The sequence below is a fragment of the Oryza glaberrima genome, chromosome 8 (assembly GCF_000147395.1).
Source record: "Oryza glaberrima chromosome 8, OglaRS2, whole genome shotgun sequence".
Lineage (NCBI taxonomy): Eukaryota > Viridiplantae > Streptophyta > Magnoliopsida > Poales > Poaceae > Oryza > Oryza glaberrima.
In genome coordinates this window covers 28340-47147 of record NC_068333.1, presented here as the reverse complement: position 1 = coordinate 47147, position 18808 = coordinate 28340, and the positions used below count along the sequence as shown (strand labels likewise).

The 18808-nt window shown below is 41.0% G+C and overlaps 2 protein-coding genes across 5 annotated transcripts; both read right to left on the bottom strand.

Annotated features, from left to right (window-relative positions):
• Nucleotides 1–197: 197 nt before the first annotated feature.
• LOC127782436 (uncharacterized) lies at nucleotides 198–7072 on the bottom strand. 3 transcript variants are annotated; one of them, XM_052309619.1, is made up of 9 exons: nucleotides 6968–7072; nucleotides 6723–6885; nucleotides 6004–6127; nucleotides 5840–5883; nucleotides 4079–5652; nucleotides 3285–3957; nucleotides 2193–2297; nucleotides 1900–2074; nucleotides 198–1162 (listed from the first exon to the last, which is right to left on the bottom strand). In XM_052309619.1, exons 3-9 carry the CDS (start codon nucleotides 6112–6114, stop codon nucleotides 947–949), a joined length of 2898 nt encoding a protein of 965 aa, XP_052165579.1. In that variant the 5' UTR covers nucleotides 6115–6127; nucleotides 6723–6885; nucleotides 6968–7072; the 3' UTR covers nucleotides 198–946. The 3 variants fall into 3 exon arrangements, with proteins under 3 accessions (XP_052165579.1, XP_052165578.1, XP_052165580.1); XM_052309618.1 differs by lacking the exon at nucleotides 6968–7072 and having other exon boundaries at nucleotides 199–1162; nucleotides 6723–6961; XM_052309620.1 differs by lacking the exon at nucleotides 6968–7072 and having other exon boundaries at nucleotides 201–1162; nucleotides 6004–6144; nucleotides 6723–6945.
• Nucleotides 7073–7790: 718 nt separating this feature from the next.
• On the bottom strand, nucleotides 7791–17934 carry LOC127782435 (ENHANCER OF AG-4 protein 2-like). 2 transcript variants are annotated; one of them, XM_052309615.1, is made up of 13 exons: nucleotides 17427–17934; nucleotides 17257–17333; nucleotides 14062–15954; nucleotides 13475–13979; nucleotides 13260–13368; nucleotides 13070–13182; nucleotides 12812–12999; nucleotides 11490–12138; nucleotides 10926–11403; nucleotides 10762–10857; nucleotides 10473–10575; nucleotides 10117–10313; nucleotides 7791–8645 (listed from the first exon to the last, which is right to left on the bottom strand). In XM_052309615.1, exons 1-11 carry the CDS (start codon nucleotides 17535–17537, stop codon nucleotides 10505–10507), a joined length of 4290 nt encoding a protein of 1429 aa, XP_052165575.1. In that variant the 5' UTR covers nucleotides 17538–17934; the 3' UTR covers nucleotides 7791–8645; nucleotides 10117–10313; nucleotides 10473–10504. The 2 variants fall into 2 exon arrangements, with proteins under 2 accessions (XP_052165575.1, XP_052165576.1); XM_052309616.1 differs by having other exon boundaries at nucleotides 10254–10313.
• Between the last annotated feature and the right edge of the window lie 874 nt (nucleotides 17935–18808).

Here is an 18808-nt window from a genome sequence, read left to right as displayed (position 1 = left end):
CTCCCTCCATCCCAATATGTAGCAAGCTAGTATGGGATTAGAACTTTAGAAGTTCTAAGATGATCTAATCCCATCCTGGATTACTACATATTGGAACAGAAGGAGTAGTAAGTAGTAGTAATTATATAATTAATTATTGCCAACAGAAAGAAACTTTCGATTCCTTGTTTTTTCAGCTTGTTTAAGTTTTCTTTCGACTGGGTTGTTCAGTCTCCACTGCCAAAGAGTCGAGTGTACGTGTCCACGACTTTGCAGGTCCGTTGTTCATTCGGTTTCAGAATTCAATTCAGGGGTAACAGCAAGCATCAAGCAGCAACAACAATAGGAGGCTGAGGCTCAACTGAAAGCAGCTACTACTAGTATACAGTGGCTTTGCTTCTTCTTCACATCATTTGCATTGCACCCAGCTTCTGTATGATTCTCATACACAACAAACAAAAGTGCAAAACAACGCAATACAAACCAATAAGGTACGCCAGCTTCAGTATCTCTGTATGCATTCTTTTCATCAAAGCCCCCAAATGTACACTAGCTTGTAGCTACACAACCCCAACTTTCCTCCTTTTCCTTCTGCACCCTCCAGAAAAACCAAAAACACAAAATCCCTTGCCATACCCCCCCCCCCCCCCCCCAATAAAAAAAAAAAACATCTTGGACACTGCCAATCTACCAAGTCTAAAACTCTGGTAACGGTTTGCACTGGTATCAGGGTTAGGTTATGTTATGTCGGGTTACTAGTCTGTCTGTCTTTCTATACAAGGGAGGCCATTGTGCTTGTGCCCGCCCCTCTCTCTCTCTCTCTCTTCACTTCTTCTACATGTTAGTGAATTATAAGCTAATAATACTATAGCCGGCCTCTGGTTAGTGAATTATCCTACCAACAATCCCCTCTCTTCTTTTTTCTTTTCTGGGGAGTGGATCGCACTTTCTTTGGAATGCCTGTGCCTTAAGTACATCGAGACAGGAAGAACTCATAGTCTGGGTGGCAGTTCACGGATTCCCCACCTCCCTTGGGAACCACAGCCCTTGCTGCGGCCAGTGCACCCCGCTGCAGTGTCCTCAGCCTCTCTTTCAGAACTTCAGCACGGCTGCCCTTTGATGACTCACCATCTATTTGCAGTTGCTTCGAATCTGGACGCCTCAGCTGAAACCACTGCTCTCCCTATAACACAAGAGGTTAGTCAAGCTGAGTTATTATGCATCAATTTCCAAAAGGAAAACTAATAACAAAGTAAAGCAAGGTGCTTTTTTACCACTACCACTCAAAAGTAGGTAAACTTAACAATAAATTCTCTCATGTAAAGCTCGTGTATCAAGTTGTGCATCTGTTTCCAACCAAATACCACACATAGGTCTGATTTTTAACATCTTTGGAAGATATGGTTTTAAAAAGGAGACCGTTGCAATTCACTCTTGTTGGATAAACAAAAAATGAATGAAAATTGATTCTAAATAATTCCATCATTATTAACATATTTACCTATATCCACATCAATTTTCCTCTCTACTTTTAAGCTTTGGCTTTTACCACATAGTTCTTTATAATTAATGCGATGGTTTCCTCACCGCAAATACATCCCTTTTTCTACCAAATATAGAATGAGATCATGATAACGAACACAGAGTATTAAAAAACTCTTTTGGTGAGTAACCAAGGGCATATAGCGGGAAATCAACCAATCAATAGTCTTTTTTGCCGAGTAACTGATAATTCAGTTACATCTGTATTCTCTGGACTTCTCAGTTTGATTTGCATCTGTATATTGGCAGATGGCTCTCAATTATCTTGATCTTATTTCAAGATCCCCATCGTATCGTATTAATAATAATAAAGTCAGGAGCTATATGCTAGATACATTCAGTAAAGTTGCTACACTCATAAAAGGAGTCGAATGCTACCTTGTCATTGTAACTCTGCAGCCCAAAAACTGGAGAAACAATACGGCTACCTAGACCAGTCAAATCTGGGGAGCCTTTCTGTGGAACCAGTTTACCCAGTGAATGGTAGGTCAAAAATGCTGCACGCAATTTCCCATGAGGTACACGGTAAACAGGATACCAGGCAACACTGAACCTAGAATTGAACATATCGACATGATCAATAGGTGCCAAATAACCAAGGGAATAATTAACACCAACAACATTAGAAGTTCAGTATGCATTGCAGAGCACATTAGGTATCGGGATCAAACCATGAAGCCGGGTGAAGATCACATAATTTCACATTTTGCAGCTTTTCAGGATCCCCAAATATTTGATGGCCAGATACGTTTACACTGCTAACAAGCTCCTTGATCCTACATTAGGTTGCAGCAAGATTAATACAGAAAAAGGTAGACCGAAACAACCATGGCTGACGAACAACAATTCAATATCCAAATTGGTTCAAGAGACAAGCGCTGACGTTAGAAAGGCAGCACCAAATATGAAATTATGGACTTGCCCAGAAGAATTAAGAAGTTCCCTCCGGGTTGATAATACTTGTCGTTTTGGACAATGGCTGATGTCAAACTTTAAATCTTTGACTATGAATTATTTCTAAAATATCTGTCTTAGAAATATGGAGACCATATGTATATATTAGTCTTAAAAAGTCCTTCAATATACAAAGTATATGTATATATACTTTGTTTCCCTTATTGTTTTCAAGTTGGAAAAAAATGGATAATTTATTCATGAGTGATGGCATTTAGTATTTATTTAGCAAGATCAAAGAAGGAAGAAAAGAGGGTAATGTGCCTAGGAAGTTCTAGGATAACTTAGACTTCAGAAAAGAGGTGGAAAAGCTAAAAACAACTAATATTTAGAATCGAAGTGAAAGCTCTTTTGAATAATCCATTGGCAACTTATGATGTTAGGTAAGAAGCAGTCCAATCAATTGAATCACTTTGCATCACCACAACATGTACTCCATGTTTCAGAGGGAACCAAAATGCCTCCACCCACTTGAATGGGACAAAGCGTCATTGTTCACAAACCCAATAATAGTTTAAAATATCATACTGGTCATAAGTCATAACAGAAAACCATTGAGTTTCCTTGCCTGAATTAATCACTAAACTTTCTTTCCTGTTTCTAACAAAGTTAATGGGGATCATTTACAGTCATGAACCCGGAGAGCATTTTTGAGGCAGACACCAGATTGAAGAGTCATGAAATTATTTACAAGAACTACAATGCAACAAACTTACGGAAAAGGACAAGTTAAGAAAGCGGCCAAACTCTAGTATTTGGTTCCATGCTTAAGAGTTTGTAAATGTACAAAAGACATGAGCAGAACTTACTTTTCAAATAATGGAGGCCGAAAAGAAGGCTGCTCTGTTTCAAAGTACTCAAAAATGACTTCTCCATGATCTTGTATAGAGGAAAATGATTCTGACAAGCGCATACTTTGCTCAAATGGTCGGAGCAACCTTGCAGATACAGGGTGAGAACACAGAGAGCTTCCAGTATTTGATGTCTCACCCCCACCAATGCCGAAACTGTGATTCATACTTTTCCTAGACCACCCAAACAACTGAACAGCAGATAAGTAAGGTACAAAGTATGCACAGAACTCTGAACTGTTGCAGAATGATGTCTCTGGACTGAGATCATTACAAGCTCTCACTTCCAACCCATAGCACCCTGGCTCTTCATACCATTCCCATATGCTCCTCAAGGAAATATTAGACAAATTTTGCTGACAAATGGAGTCATTAACTAATTGGTCCTTTGAACAATTGCTGCCCTTCATGCAAGGTACATGACCAATGACTGGAGTTGCCAAATAGATAAATGTATCAAGATCAGTAATTGGATGACCGGCAGCCAGGTGGGCATCTGCAGAAATTTGCACTTGATAGGCATCACCAACAACCCTGAACATCTCAGTCAGAAGCATCTCAGCACTGCATAACTTTTGGAAGCTGTGATTCCATTCAACAGCCACTAAGTCAGCTTGGGCAGACCCAGAACCTACAAAAGGCGAGCATTAAACATGTTCTGTGTTAGAAAGTCTACCCCCAAGTAGTATTTCATTTTTGTTCACACGGCTAAGAGAGAGAGACAGAGAGAGGCTCTTGAGATGAAGCTGTACCAGGTAACAGCGGTCCAGGAGTGGTGCCAATGGCATCATTGGTTTGACGCGAAGTTCCTAGTCCTCTTTTCTGCAAGGGAAGAGCTCCTACAGTACAATTTGTTGATCTACCAGATTCTGAAGGACAATTGCCCATTGTAAACTTTGGAGCTGTAGTTTCAGAAGGTGAATCCAACCTCATCTCACAGCAATTTGATTTTATACCGTGCATAGCATTTGGTAGCTTTTTATCTGAATCAATGTTCCACTTGTTAAAATCACTATTTGATTTTCTGCTGCTGTCCTCTTTTGGATTCGAAGAATGAAGGAGGATTCTAGCATGTTTGGAAACCTTCGATGCAACTCTACTATGGGGCTCTACCTGCATGCAAATATTACTTGGCTTATGAATGGTATTCTTGGAGTTCTTTAACACAACTCCATGTTGAAGATGTATACTGCCAACACGGTTTTGTCTACAGGACAAATCCTTAGTGTTGAGTTCCTGGAAAATTTGCCTAGAGGAACGGCCAACATAATTGTCATTTCGACCACATGTAGCAGCAGATAAACGCTCTCCATTGGAACTCTTCCAAAGTGCCATTTTCTTCTCTTTTCTAGCTCTCTTTCTTGAAATTACTAGATGGAAATCGCTGTCACTGCTAGTGTCACTGCACAAATGGACTGCCTGGATTCTGTTACGCATACCAACACCATTCGGGGAACAAATACGACTACTGCAATTATCACCAACTCCATCCCTAGAACAACATTCTGTCGTTTCACATGGATCAGATCCACGCTCATTCTCGAAACTCAGCAGAACCTTGTTATCATCCCAACAGTCCCCGCTGCTGCCAGCACAAGTCTCTTGAGATGAATGAACAAGTGTGGTATTACAATTATTATCCAAACACCTGATGTTACTCTTGTTGTGCTGTCCAAACAATTCCAGGCATGCTGTTGTTGGTCTATACAGTTCTGTCTCATCACAGTAAGAAACACTTGAAACTGAAGCAACTGAACAGGCCGGGTAATCATCATCATTTTCACTGTCATGTGCCTCTTCAGAGGCTTCTTTCACTGATGAACTGGGTGAGAAAGTGTCCTCAAACAGTATGTCACCAACACACTTAGGAGAAAGTGTCGAATCTTCACAATCAACCATACTAATTGCAGGGGTAGGACAGTTGTTCCCTTTACATTTAATTTCAGATCCAGCTGTTGGCTTCCTACAACGTTGCTTGTGCTTCTTGCTTTTCTTTTTGCTCTTCCTTCTTACAGTATGTCCTGCATTCATGCTTGTTTTGGTAAAGCTGTTGCCTAAGAAATCTGAATTGGAGATACTATTAGATGCTGTGGATTTCTCCCCTAGCAGCCCTGGTGAAGTATCTGCCCATGATTTGTTAGATTCATGTGGAACGTTAAGACGAAGGAGAATAATTGGTGGCGAGGATGATGATGATGAAGATGACAGGTCAAGGCTATCTTCTGGAGATGCCAGTTCGGATGAGCTATGGCTACTTCCATCCGTGTGTTGGAATGGTTTGAAATCACAACAGATGTTATATGGAATTACTGTGAAGATACGACACCTGCAAGATACACAGGCACACAACTAAATATACATGAAGCCACAGTTGCTAGCAAAATGGAAAATTTAGCAAAAGAAGACACTATAAAGGAAGGTCACGCCAGTTCAGAAAGGAGAATAACCCATAAGCATCTGGTATTACGACATAAAACCCATGCATACACAGGTAGAAAAGAAAAGGACTGTACCTCTGGTGCTGCTGTCTTGATTCAAGACGAGCTACTTGACGTTCCTGGAAATCAGGTAAGGAGGCAAACGTTGTAACACACTAGCAAAGATGGCATTGCTTCTCAGAAGAAGAGGAGGAAGAAAAAGAAAAAAAGAGGCGGGGCTTCAGATTTATGGTACATACAAATTGGACATTGAGTGGGTTCTTCCTTTCTGATGATCTCCCAAACAAGCGGGGAGACCTCCTGTTGACAACACCATCTGTTGCACTAGCAATTCCATGTCGAGGTAACATTTTCGCATCAGTCCTGAAATATGTGCGATCCTTAGGAAAAGGAAAAGGAGCATATGCATCCATTTTCCGTACAAGCACAGCATCAACCACAGTAGTAGTCAAGGGGCATGTTTTACTAACTACTCCATAATGATTATACTCATGACGCTCATCAAATTTTTGAGTTGGACTCTATTTTTCTGGAGATAAATGAGTGGCTTGCTGCAACATTGCCGAAATAATAAATAATCCTTTGAGATGAGACCTAACATGGGGGGGTTTCAGTTGGATCCCCCTCCCCCAAAACATGAAGAAAAAGAAAAGGCCCAGTGATACTACTACACTAGGCAGAAAACAATGTGAGAAAACCATGGTTGACCAGAGCAGAGCATATCAAGTTGCATATAGATTTGAAGTCGCAATATTATTTTAAACCATACAACATAACATACCCTAGCCTACCTACCTGAACCTGAGGAATAAACTAGTGTACTGTCTGTATTATGGTATTTCTACAACCTTTTTTTGGGTGCGGGTAGTAGTATTAAGGTTTAAGACGGAGAGAAAACCCTAGGGCACCTAGGTTCCAGATCTAGAAGAGAAAAGAAGGTAAAGGCGAGAGGGATTACCGGAGGGCGGCGGAAGCAGCAGCAGGACGAGGAGGAGGAGGGGAGGCGGAAATCGGCGCAGGATGAGGGAGGGAGTCGAGGGCGAGAAGACGGCAAAGCGCGGCGCGACGGCGCACCCCCTCCTCCTCCGGCTCCGATCCCCTCCACTCCGCCGACCCGACTCCTCCAGAAAGAGAAAGATTCTGTTTCTTTGTTAAGAGAACAGTACCGAATATACTCCACTTTGTTCTAGTAGTAATTCGAACCTGTGCTACTCCAGGAGTATGTGTATGTTTTCTCGTCACGCGGGTGGTGGCCTTGTCTCCCTCCCTCCCTCCTGTTTATTTTTTTCTCTTGTTGTTTTGGGTTTCGCACTTAGAGTTTATGCTCTCTCTCTCTCTCATTTGTAGGAGTATTATTATTACTGGAGTAAGTACTACTCAAAGGTCAAAGTGCAGTGATTTCTCATTTTCTTTCTTCCTTCACCACACTAGTACTCCTACTCCCTCCATTAAGACACAGCCACCCTTAACTTAAAGACCAAAAATTAATTATTATCATCTTGTAGTTTAGATCATAATAATAAATATAATGCATGCATCCAATAAAGTTAGAGGATGTGAGAGTGAATGATTTAAAAAAGTAGTAATTTAATGAAGAATATGTTATAGTTAATGGCATTCATACATGCATACCTTATATTATATTATAGAACATTAAAAAATTATGCATTATATTATGGAGTGGAGGGAGTACTTCACAGGACGGAATGCAGAGCACATATATATATCCCCTCAAAAAAGTAGAACTATTTCCATTCAAACTTTCTTAATTCCGACCATAAAAATATTTCTCATATACTACTTCCTCCGTTTCTCAGTATAAGACTTTCTAGCATTGCTCACATTCATTTAGAGGTTAATGAATTAGACACGGAGGGAGTACTTTGTTAAAAATAAACAAAAGAATATACATACATATGAATATCACAAACTTAAGCTGCTTGGACCTCAAATTAAATTCACGCACACTTCCAAAACACAAATACAATTATCAACAAAGAGATGTACGCCACTGTAGATGCATGAATGAATGAAACCTAAACCCATTTGGGGTTGGGGATTTAGCAGACCACACTATTATAGCAACAAACCTGCAGGTTAGGTTGGTATGTCCATCACAATTTGATTGCAAAACATCAACCATTAATTAGTTTCATGTACATATAGAAACCTACTTTTTTTTCTAGCTACATGCAGACCTTCTCACAGAATAATCAAGACAGACCACATATCTCACACAAAACCATAACCTTTCTTTGGTCAAAGTCATAGCATTTCCTTCTTTGGTTTCTGCTAGCTGCATCAGCCTGACGAATATGGTATAACATCCAAGCTTACAATTAGATCAGCATAAGTACAGCCCCCAGGGGCCAAGGCCGTCCCCCAGTGCATGCAATGACATCATGCAAACCTTCTACGGAAACTTAAAGCAGCACAAGATAATCTATGAGCACAGCACATATGGGGGATTTCAGCAGTCACCTGCGGTGCTTGCCAGTTGAATTGGAGCTTTCTTTGCCTGAGAGGAACTGGATGCTTCACATATTGAACACAACGACGATCCGGAATACCCAAAAATTCCATCATTGCCTCTCCCAATCGGTTAGCATTTTTTTTTTTGCAGTTATCCAACCAAAAAAGGTTAAAAAAAATCATATCCATCATCCCTAGCTTGTGCCAAGGGACTACAACGCATAATAATGTTATCAACTGTACATGGAGTACCCTCTTTCTTTGTACAAATCTACATTTTGCCTCTTCAATCCAGCATTGGCATTGAACTTGCCACAGAAGCTCCCCTCAACTTCATCAGAGTAACCAACGGCCATACCAAACAAGCCAGAAGAAACCCTTGCCTTTCAGTAACAGAAATTGTTTAGACCTGTCATAGTGACAAACGAAGTTAAGCTAAGCAAAGGCAAATTCCAGAAAATATAGCACCATGATTACCAACAAGGCAACAAGTGCAGTTTAGCCACATATTAGCCCTCTATACTTCTTTGCACACATGAAAATGGAAGGAGCAATGCTTTACAGAATTCAGACAATGCTACCAATTTGCACAAAGACTAAATTACAAACCACAAAACCAAATAATAGCCATGTGCATCAATGGAAATTCGGAACAGGACATAAATCAGACTTGAAGTAAGAAGATATTGATAGTTCAAAGTTCCATAACTTTCCAGCAGCTTTTAGTTCTGTTCAAAGGATAACATAATCAAGTTAATATATCCTGCAGTGCCCCTTGATTTCAAGGATAGAGTATGTTATGCGTATATGCAAAATTCCAAGGTTCAAAATTTTCCATAATGCAAAGAACCATTTAACACAAGTGGTGCTTGATGATGTGTTTTTTTCCCATTATTATGTTGAATGGACGAACTTTACCATAAAATTCAGTATGTTTGCAAAACATCAAATGAAAGCATCCAATCAATATTTTCAGACTTTTTGAAGCATGCATAATGCACTTACAGGCACCAAACAGTTTCTCTATGAAAAGATTATCAGCATACAACTAATTCCAGCCATCTTTTAAAACTTAACTCGACCTTGCAAATTTCCTCTTTATTGTTTTTTCTGCAAATAAAACACCCCACCATTTCCCCTCTAATAAATTCAAACATATTTAGAGTGATATAATCATGCCTGCCATCCCATCATTAGATAAGATAAACTTATGGGGTTTAATATATAAGAGGGATTTTCAGTTTGGACCCCTTCTTCATAGTTTCACATTGGACCCCCTTTGGTCCATATTTTCCCTTCGGACCGCTTTTTCTTACCTTTAGTTTTCACTTTGGACCCTTTACACTCTTTTTCTCAAGGTTAAGTCCGGGTGCCATCAGCGATCTCCTCCCTAGCCATGTCTCCACCACCGCCTACCCGGAGATGGCAACAATGTTGAGGGAAAGGGTCCAAAGAGAAACAAACAAGTAAAAAGAGGGGGACAAAGTGAAACTATGGGCTAAATGGTGTCCAAAATGAAACACTGGCAAAAAAGAGAGGGTCCAAACTGAAATTCATTGAAAAATAAACTCAAGGAAACTCAATACGGTAAGAACAGTGTGCTTGAGATTTTTATTGTGAGCTTAGATATGTCTATCTAGTTGAACTTAGTGATGATTCACAGTGGACACAATAGTCCAAGTAAAACTGCATAAAATACCATAGATGGAATGCCCTGGTATGATTAACTTCCAACATTTCTACTGGACTCGCTGCTTATGACTAATGCCTTCTGAGCATGATACAATAAACAGTTAAACACAGTTTGCAGTCCTCAAAAAGAACACACCAGAAGCAACATGAACAGAGACGACTTTGTTTCATGTAAAACATGTGCTTACACTAAGATTAGTCTGCTGGATGCTGTTGCCAAGACTAATTACAATGTAAAACGTTCATTCCAAATACTATGTAAGATTTCATCATGCCTTCATAAGCAAAAGTGCATCTTCATCACAAAACAGACTAGCATAAGCACCTCTTGTTGCAAGTTGAATTGAAACGGCTTCTGGCAATCCCAATTTCCCATGTGAAAACCCTGCATACAACAAACAATAATTGAGAAGAGGGGATCATAAGTTTATATTAGAAAAATAAACTTACGATGGAGGACTCTTAGACAAATAACCTGAAGAGAGGATTCCTAAAATAAAAGAGAGAAATACAATAAGAATAAGAGAGGAGAGTATCCGCATACCACGAGCAAGGAGTTCAATTTGTGAAATTTCATTACGAAGGCCTCCAGCAATTAAATGTGTGAATATCAGGTCTAGCCGGCAGCATCTGAGGAACAACATGTCCTGCATAAACAAGAATAAAAATAAAAGGTTTTAGAATATATCGGTTCATGTATCAAAGGAACTACACTTTTAACAAATTTCAAAAGATTTTGGCAAGTAGGCAACAAGCAAATTAGCGTTCAAGGGGGACCATGGCCTTCAGAATGAAGTTATTAAGCAAATGTAAACTCTCAACAAACCAATAACCTGGTACAGGTGCTCCGGATGGCATACGGTTGAGTACAGGACGTTGATGAGTCATAGGGTTCATTGAAGATCTGTCAATGTTAGACCTTGGATATCCTATTGAAGTGAATAATTAATGTTAAACCTGGGTTAAAAAAATTAAAACAGATAAAAGACAAGCTTACCATCCTGCATGAATGACCCCTCTGCACAAGATAATGCTCTGGCGCCTGGTAACCAAGTATTGCGCTGATCATCTGGGCTGAAGTTACCAGATGTCATTCGCCATTGCTCATCAGATGTATATTGACTTTGATTATTTGGAAAGGACTGTACAGCATAAGGATTGCACGGAGGTACAGCTTGTTGGCCCACTGGGTTCATTTGTGTAAGATGAGTGTGGGGACGAACTGGTGGTGTTTGTGCAGATGGAAAAGCACTGAATGTCCCTTGCTGAAAAGGTACACCAGTTGGTCGAAACTGAAAATTACCATTAGAACCTTGTGGTTTTATATATAGATTGTTATTCCCATAATCTGGTGGCACTGATGGGGTAAAATTAACTGCAGCTTGAGTGTTCACTGATCCACCAGGAATGAAGTTTGTCATATTTCCAATTCCTTGAATTGATGCATTCCCTGCCATCTGGTTAAGTTGGTTGCTCTGCATCAAAATCAGTTTATTATTTAACCAGGAATACTTCTGGATCTGCAAACCAAAGTACGTTGGAAGAAAAAAAAAAATATTACATTTGAAGCCCTGAAATATTCGGGTGCAGGAGGCTGATAGCCCAATGATGACGGAGATGATGGAACAGGTGGGGGAGGAATAGGTGGGGGCTGGATTGGCAGGGGTGGTGGGGCAGGCTGAGGAGGTGGGCCAGATGGTAGAGGTGGGGGTGGTGGCGGAGGTGGCAAAGATGGTGAAAGTGGTGGTGGCGGTGGCGGTGTAGCAGGTGGTGGTGAAGGAGGCAAAGGAGGCTGGCAAGGTGGTGAATCTGATGGAAGCGGTGGGGGTCCCTCAGGCAGAGGTGGGGGAGGTGGTGCATCTAATGGAAGCGGTGGAGGACCGTCAGGTAGAGGAGGAAGTTCATTCTGATCAGCCAATGCCTGCTCTCGATCAATTTCATGCTGTAATTCATGCACAACAGGGATAGCTCCATCTGTCTGTTGCTTATCTCTTGGTAAAAGAGAGGCATCTTCCATTGGAACATCACTAGTCACATCTTTTGGTAACCTAATGTTTTCCTCAACAAAATTTGGTGCAATAGCTTGTTCATTTTCTTGCATCCTGCCACTTTGAACTGGCAGTGAAATAGCTGGTGATAATCCAGGGAAATCGTCATCATTTTCAAAGACATTGGATGATAGAATCCCAGAGAGCTCAAAGTTTGCATTGCTGACCCCCCAAAAAAGAAACAAAACAACAAAGCATACATGAAAAATGTCAATGATAAGTTAATAATGATGGTACAAAGCATAATCCAACCACAATTGCAGATGACTTAAACCAAAAAGGAAAACAACTCCAAAAGATTGAGAAAATGGAGTGTTTAAAAACTGAGTTGGGATCCTATTTCTTCGAGACGTGTATTCTTGGTTCCTACCAGCATATTCACTGTGATTAATAGGTTCATATTCAATTCCACAAACTTTTACAATATCAATGGGCTGTGCTTTGTTCTCATAACATAAAGCATGGTTTGAAAATAATGCTCATATGCAGGTACCACTTCATTACATGTGTCCCTATTCACTAACATGCTATGACACACAAGTACCATCACATCTAGAGATTAGCACATACATCAAAAAATAGATGTGCACTCTACTAAAAATTTAATTTAACCACACGTAGTACGTATTGAATTGAAAACATAGTTTTCTGTATTCAAGGCAGCTCAATTGATCTAACACTCAGCTATACTAGAGAACTTCAAAAAGTGCAAATGTATCTGAAATGTTGTTATTATGTACCAAAAAGGTGCTTATTTGAGATTTATGCCCCCCCAACACACACACACACAAAAAAAAACATTCTAGTATGGAATGTATATGAGATTACACAATACCTTCCATACTCATCAACAAGCATGCCTTCCATCTCCCTAATAGGATCATCTACAGAGCGTTCAGCTCGAGATGGTCGCCTCAGCAGAAAACCTGTGTTAGCATCATCATTTGGCACCTCAATATCATCCATGTATCTTCGAAGTATGCCTTCTGGCATAATCTTTCTCTCAAGCCATAACCGTAAAACCTACAAAGCCAGAAGATAGAAATGATTGACCATTAGGAGGTAAAATAAGAACATGTAATTAAGTCATTACTTTGAGGCACTGTCGTCGATTTTCACGAGCACCGGGTCCTGGTGGAGCAGCAGCGCCCAAGAGACGAGGTAGCGCAGCTTGAACGGTGGGAACATATGAAACGCCAGCAACACCTAAACGTTTCAGAATTCAGATAAATTACTACACATTAGCTTGTTAAGAACAAATAATTCTGAGGATAGCACATTACCTTTCTGAGAGTGAGAACACTGAGTTATGGAGTCTATAAGAAAAAGGAGGTCAACTCTTCGATGCAAATTAGGCTCATTCTCTAATTTCAGCACAAGAAGCTCCACAATCTATTGGGCAAAATAGTAAGGATAAGTCAATTAACTATGAAAAAACTAGATTCATCAACACATGGATTTTGTGTGTGTGTGTGTGAAAGAGAGAGAGAGAGAGAACCTCTGCAGCGATGCCATATTTTGAGCACTCTATTGCATGACGTGTAGCACGCCCTATACTATCCTTTGTCCTTGAAAGCGTCTCTATCATACCCTCCAGAGCATCACGTGCAATCGCTGCATCTGTTCCACCACTCAATGAATCGCTCGATTGCCTAGTTTTGGGGCTCTTTCCATGTTCATGCTCAATTTCCAGTAGATTTTTCATAGCAACTTGTTGACCAGGTTCAGTAATAGCACAAAAGGAGTCCGGAAACTGCATGCCATCACTCTCTGGAATAATTCTAGATGCAGATGGAATGTGAAAAACAGGACCAGGGCTTAGTCCAGGCAAGCCATATGGTGTGGAGGAAAGAACAGTATTATCAGCAGATAACCCATCAGACTTTCCTTGAGCAGCCGCAATAAGATTCCTTCTTGCTTGAGCAGCTGCAATGAGATGCTTCATTGACTTGACAGGATCAGAATTAGGTTCAGCAAAAGCTGCTTTATCAACAAAATCTGATCTGCATTAGATGAAATAAATCATTAAACAAAGAGTTAAAATGTTACAAAAAAAGGGTGCTTCCTTGGTTTAAAGAAATATACCTTTGCTCTTTGGAGTGGTCCATCTTCCCAATCCGTTCAGCTTGCATAGCGGTACTTATCCGACTCTCAACAGTTGCAGTTATCTGTGTGCCAGATTTAGTCTTAGCCTTAGTGTTTTCCGATTTAGACAACAGTGCATTCTTTTCCGAGTCATCAGGGTTTTGAGAGTGCAAGTTCCCCGGTGTCTGGTGCAATAGTTTAGAAGAACTTCCTTGTGTTTTCTTCACTTCAGAGGATGCTGCCATTCTTAATTGCCCAGAGGATCTGCGATCTGCCAGGTTAGTTTTGTTACCCAGACTAGCAGAAGTGTCAACCGAGCTTGTGGTTGACCTTTTCCCCATTATCTGTAGTCTACCATGCATTTTGTCTTGATTTGGTGAAGTATAATCTGGCTCATGCTCCACAGGTGACCTCCCAATGCTTTTAGGTTTCTCTTCTCTTGCCACACCAAATTTCATTGCAGAAGCATTGCCAATTTGGGATGAAGAAATCCCACGAACCCCTGTCTGTGATTGGAACTTCTCTGTGGGGACTCCACGCATGGGGATGGATTTAACAGAAGATTTATGAGGAGGTGTCCGTTGTTCTTCCTCGTCATCATCACCAAAGCGGCATGCTCTTCTCCTGGGCTTTGCCAATGGCTTACCAACACGCGAGAAATTCTCCTTCAAGCTGGAGACTTTTTTAGCAGTATCAACAGCGCTTAACTGAGTTGAACCAGATGCTGGTTCTGATCCCTGAGAGTGCAGCCTTGCTAGGGGTGATAAAAGACTACCTGATCTTCGGGTCCTATCATCACCCACTCCAATCTTAGGAACCGAGTTACTTACAGCTTCTGCAGGAATAGATTTTTCAATTTTCAAGGCACTATCTTTTTCATTATCAGCATGTAAGCTGGTCTCGCTCTTTGCTTCTGTCTTAACTGTTTCATTGGCCCTGTCCATCAATTTTGGCCTCTTTGCTGGACGCATATCAGTGCTATTGTCCAGCTTGCGCTGCTCGCTACCAGGGAGAGGTTTCTTATTGGAAGAGAAGACTGAAGATGATTTCCTAGCCAACAGCTTGTCAGATTTGTCTACCATTATTCGTTTATGGTCTATTTTCTCTGATTCATTGGAAACTGATTGTTTCATCATCAATTTAGACTTTTTAAAACCCTTGCTATCCTTCTCGGCACTCCTTTTAAGTTCGGTGTCAAGTACAGCTCCTGGTGTAGTCCTCCCTGAAATATCAGCAACATTAACACGTTTGTTGTCCTTTCTTTCAGCATTCTTTGACTGTTTCGCGGCTTTAGATTTCTTGGGTACTTCAAGGGCGCACACTATTTGTACAGTGGGGTCCAAGGTCAAGAATTCTGATGGATTGATCTCCTTTTCAGCTTTTGGTTCTTCAAGCTCTCTTTCTGCATGGACAGTGGTTGCTGAACAGTCTTGTTCAAGGTGCATATTGATGGCTGACTTAGAAGTCACCGGTTTCTTTTTCTTGGGTTGATCAAGATCCTTAGGCTTTTTCCTTTTAACAGCTGCCAGAGAGGAATCCCTTATGTCACGAGAACCATCTTTTATGTCCACCTCAGTCCCTGAACCTAACCCTGATGTATTTAAGTTGTCACTAGGACTATCACCTTCCATTTGCCCCGATCTTGGAGCCTCATCATTATTGGGTGACTTTACAAGGTGCTCTGTAGGTTGTTCACTTTGATCATCAGGCAACATACAGGTCGTAGTTTCAGATGATTTTGGCAGATCATCATAGGCCTTGCAGATCTCCACGACAGCTTCAGCAAAACTGTCGATATACTTTTTGGGGCACTGCTTGTTCCGAGATCGATCCATCACCTCACTCTTTGCATTCTCAGTAAACGGCTGAAGATCTGGCAAAGCGATGTGAGCGCTGCACAATGACACCTATTCATTAGAAATCATGTGATGCTAGTACTTAAGGATGCAAAGAAGATAGATTTGTCATAGTAAGCTCAGCACAAAAAAGAAGGGAAGAGGGGAAAAGGCAACAAAGCAACATCAAGTCTAGTGGAAATGATATAGGATTTAACAGGCAAACAAACATGGCGTTACGGAAGAGATTTACGAAAGGCTCGAGCCGAAAACAAGAATAAAATCAATTATTATTTTAGAAAGGCCTTAGAAGTGGGTCTGTGGTATTGCAAGGTTACATGGATAAAAGAAAAGACTTAATCGTAATTCAATACAAGCAAAGAGACTTCGGAAATCAATTCCTGCTTCCTAATAGTAAATGTTTCTTTCATCTCTCTGTGTAGTTTAAAAAAACTATACCTCCTAGACAGACCATGGAATCAAATGAGCAACAATCACATGATCTGCACGTATATACATCAATGGGTAGACTCGGTATAGATCGAGAATAGAACATCTATTACCTAACCACCTATGCAGAAATTGTCACCTGAAACCCCACAGGCTAAAGAGGTAGAATTGAAAAACGCAAGCTATGCAGTGAAATCTGTTATTGAATCAGAAATCAAATGATTATTCCAATTACTTACCATTATGAACAAGCACAGAAATCGAATGGTTATTTCAACTACTTATCATTATGAACAAGTATAGCAGGTCGGAACCTTAAATTCAACTTGTCTAAATCTCTCCTCTATTGGATGAGCAGATATGTAAAATATATCTTGCCCAAAATAAATAGCATGATTTCCGAACGCCATGCACGGGACCAAGGTACAATAAGCACAAACCTAAGTTACCCACACGTGTGTCAGAAAGGGTGTTCTCCCTGCTGTTCAGGAGTTGTAATGAAGGTATAAAATTGAAGCTGAGATAACAAAGCAGGAATAAGTCTATATATTGAGGTTTTAGTTTGTCCTGACTCTCGAACGTGATCTGAAATGTCTTTTTTTTCCTTCCCTTTTTGGCGGCAAGACGACAACATTATAAGGAATTGCATGCTAAACGTGATACAATCTACACACGTGTATTATGCGTTGCATCCATGCTAAGAGCAATCCCTGAGTGAAACAAAGAAAGGCAGCGAGTGCTAGATTTAGGTAGGGTTATTCCTTACTAAACAGTTGGAGTGAGTGTTTCATTTAAACGGCGAATCGCATAGCATTTATGTCATCTAAGATAGGAATAATGATGATGATAATAATAGCGGGCGGAAAGCGGGATATGTAATGTAACAGGTGGGAGAGTTGAAGAAACTAACATCTCTCTGGTACCAAAGAAGACAACAAAGACCTTGCGCGGAACCGGCATCTGGTCCCAGTCCTCCGGCTTGCTGACCTGCGGAGACAAGCAAACAGTAATCAGGGAGGAAAGGAAGGGAAGGGAAATATACATGATAGAGGAACCCTAGGAGGAGAGGAGAGGAGGGACCTTGGCCGGCCATGGGGGGTAGCCCTTGACCTTGGCGAGGACGAGGTCGCCGAGCTGCGGCTGTGTGGTCCACTTGTGGGCCTTGGCGCCCCGCCTACCGGCGGGAGCCATTCCCAGGCTAGGTCTCCCCCAGGGCGGGAGAGGGCAAGGAAACCAAACCCTAAAAGAGAAGGAAGGAAGGAAACTCTAGCGCCGCACGCGCGGAGCAAAGGAAGGAGAAGGCGCGCGAGGGTGGAACCCTAGGGAATCCGGCGGCGGAGGCGGAGGCGGAGGGCAGATTGGATTGCGGCTTTTCTTCCTCCTCAATCCATCTCCATCTCCATCTCCATCTCTTGCTGCTGCTGCATCTGCAAATCTGCAATCATTTCCCTTGTCTACTACTCTCTACTTCTCCTCACCACTCTTGTGCCTCCTCCCTCCCCTCCCAAATAAAAAGGGACAATTTTTCCTTTTCTTGCCCGCAAGTTTTTTTTTTATTTTTCTCTTTTTCCTCTTCTGTTCGTTCTTCTCTTATACTCCTCCCCCTCCCCGTTTAAACCTAGACTTAGATAGAGAGAGAAATGAACAAGGATCAGGAGGAGCACGCTGCCCGCCCCACCAGCCGTCTGATCTCATCGGGACGGACGGGACGATACCACAACATCTACTGCATACATACTCTTATATTGGTCGTGTTCAGTTGTTTTGGCAAAAAAAGAAAATGACATATACGTACACACATTTGAAGTATTAAACGTAGACTAATAACAAAACAAATTACAGATTTCATCTGTAAACTGCGAGACGAATCTACTAAGCCTAATTAATCCGTCATTAGCAAATGTTTACTGTAGCACCACATTATCAAATCATGGCGTAATTAGGCTCAAAAGATTCGTCTCGCAATTTACACGCAAACCGTGCAATTGGTTTTTTCGTCCATATTTAATGCTCAATACATGTGTCCAAATATTTGATGTGACGGAAAAGTTAGAAGTTTGAAGGGAACTAAACACAGCCGTTGATTGATGATATTAAAAATTGTAAACATAATCATCACTTCAAAATATCTCAAAGTCATATGTTGGGCTAGGCATTGATAGGAATTTTTATTTTGGATCAGATTTTTTGTTAAAAATAATCTTTGCAGTTTGAACCAGTGGCTCCATACGTCAGCCGCCATGATCTTCTTCTTCCTCATTCCTCTCCTCTCTTTGCACAACGTTGCATGCTCCCGCCTCAGCCGCGGGAAGCAAAGGACTACTTTGTGTCACTTGTAACTACTGTGTCGGAGCATGTCTCGTCATTTCCTACCGTCTCCATGCGCCTTGATTGACATTTGAGAGATGGAGACGTGGTTGAGAAAGAAGTATCTATTGATTGAAGTTTATCAATTCTCACGA

Coding starts and splice junctions, on each gene's coding strand:
- LOC127782436 (XM_052309619.1), bottom strand. CDS start 6,114: ATGTTACCTCGACATGGAATTGCTAGTGCAACAGATGGTGTTGTCAAC. Junction 5,653..5,839: donor TCAAGACAGCAGCACCAGAG/GTACAGTCCTTT, acceptor TGTATCTTGCAG/GTGTCGTATCTTCACAGTAA. Junction 1,163..1,899: donor TGCAGAGTTACAATGACAAG/GTAGCATTCGAC, acceptor CTTGTGTTATAG/GGAGAGCAGTGGTTTCAGCT.
- LOC127782435 (XM_052309615.1), bottom strand. CDS start 17,537: ATGGCTCCCGCCGGTAGGCGGGGCGCCAAGGCCCACAAGTGGACCACA. Junction 13,183..13,259: donor GTGTTCTCACTCTCAGAAAG/GTAATGTGCTAT, acceptor TGAAACGTTTAG/GTGTTGCTGGCGTTTCATAT. Junction 10,576..10,761: donor ATCCGGAGCACCTGTACCAG/GTTATTGGTTTG, acceptor TTGTTTATGCAG/GACATGTTGTTCCTCAGATG.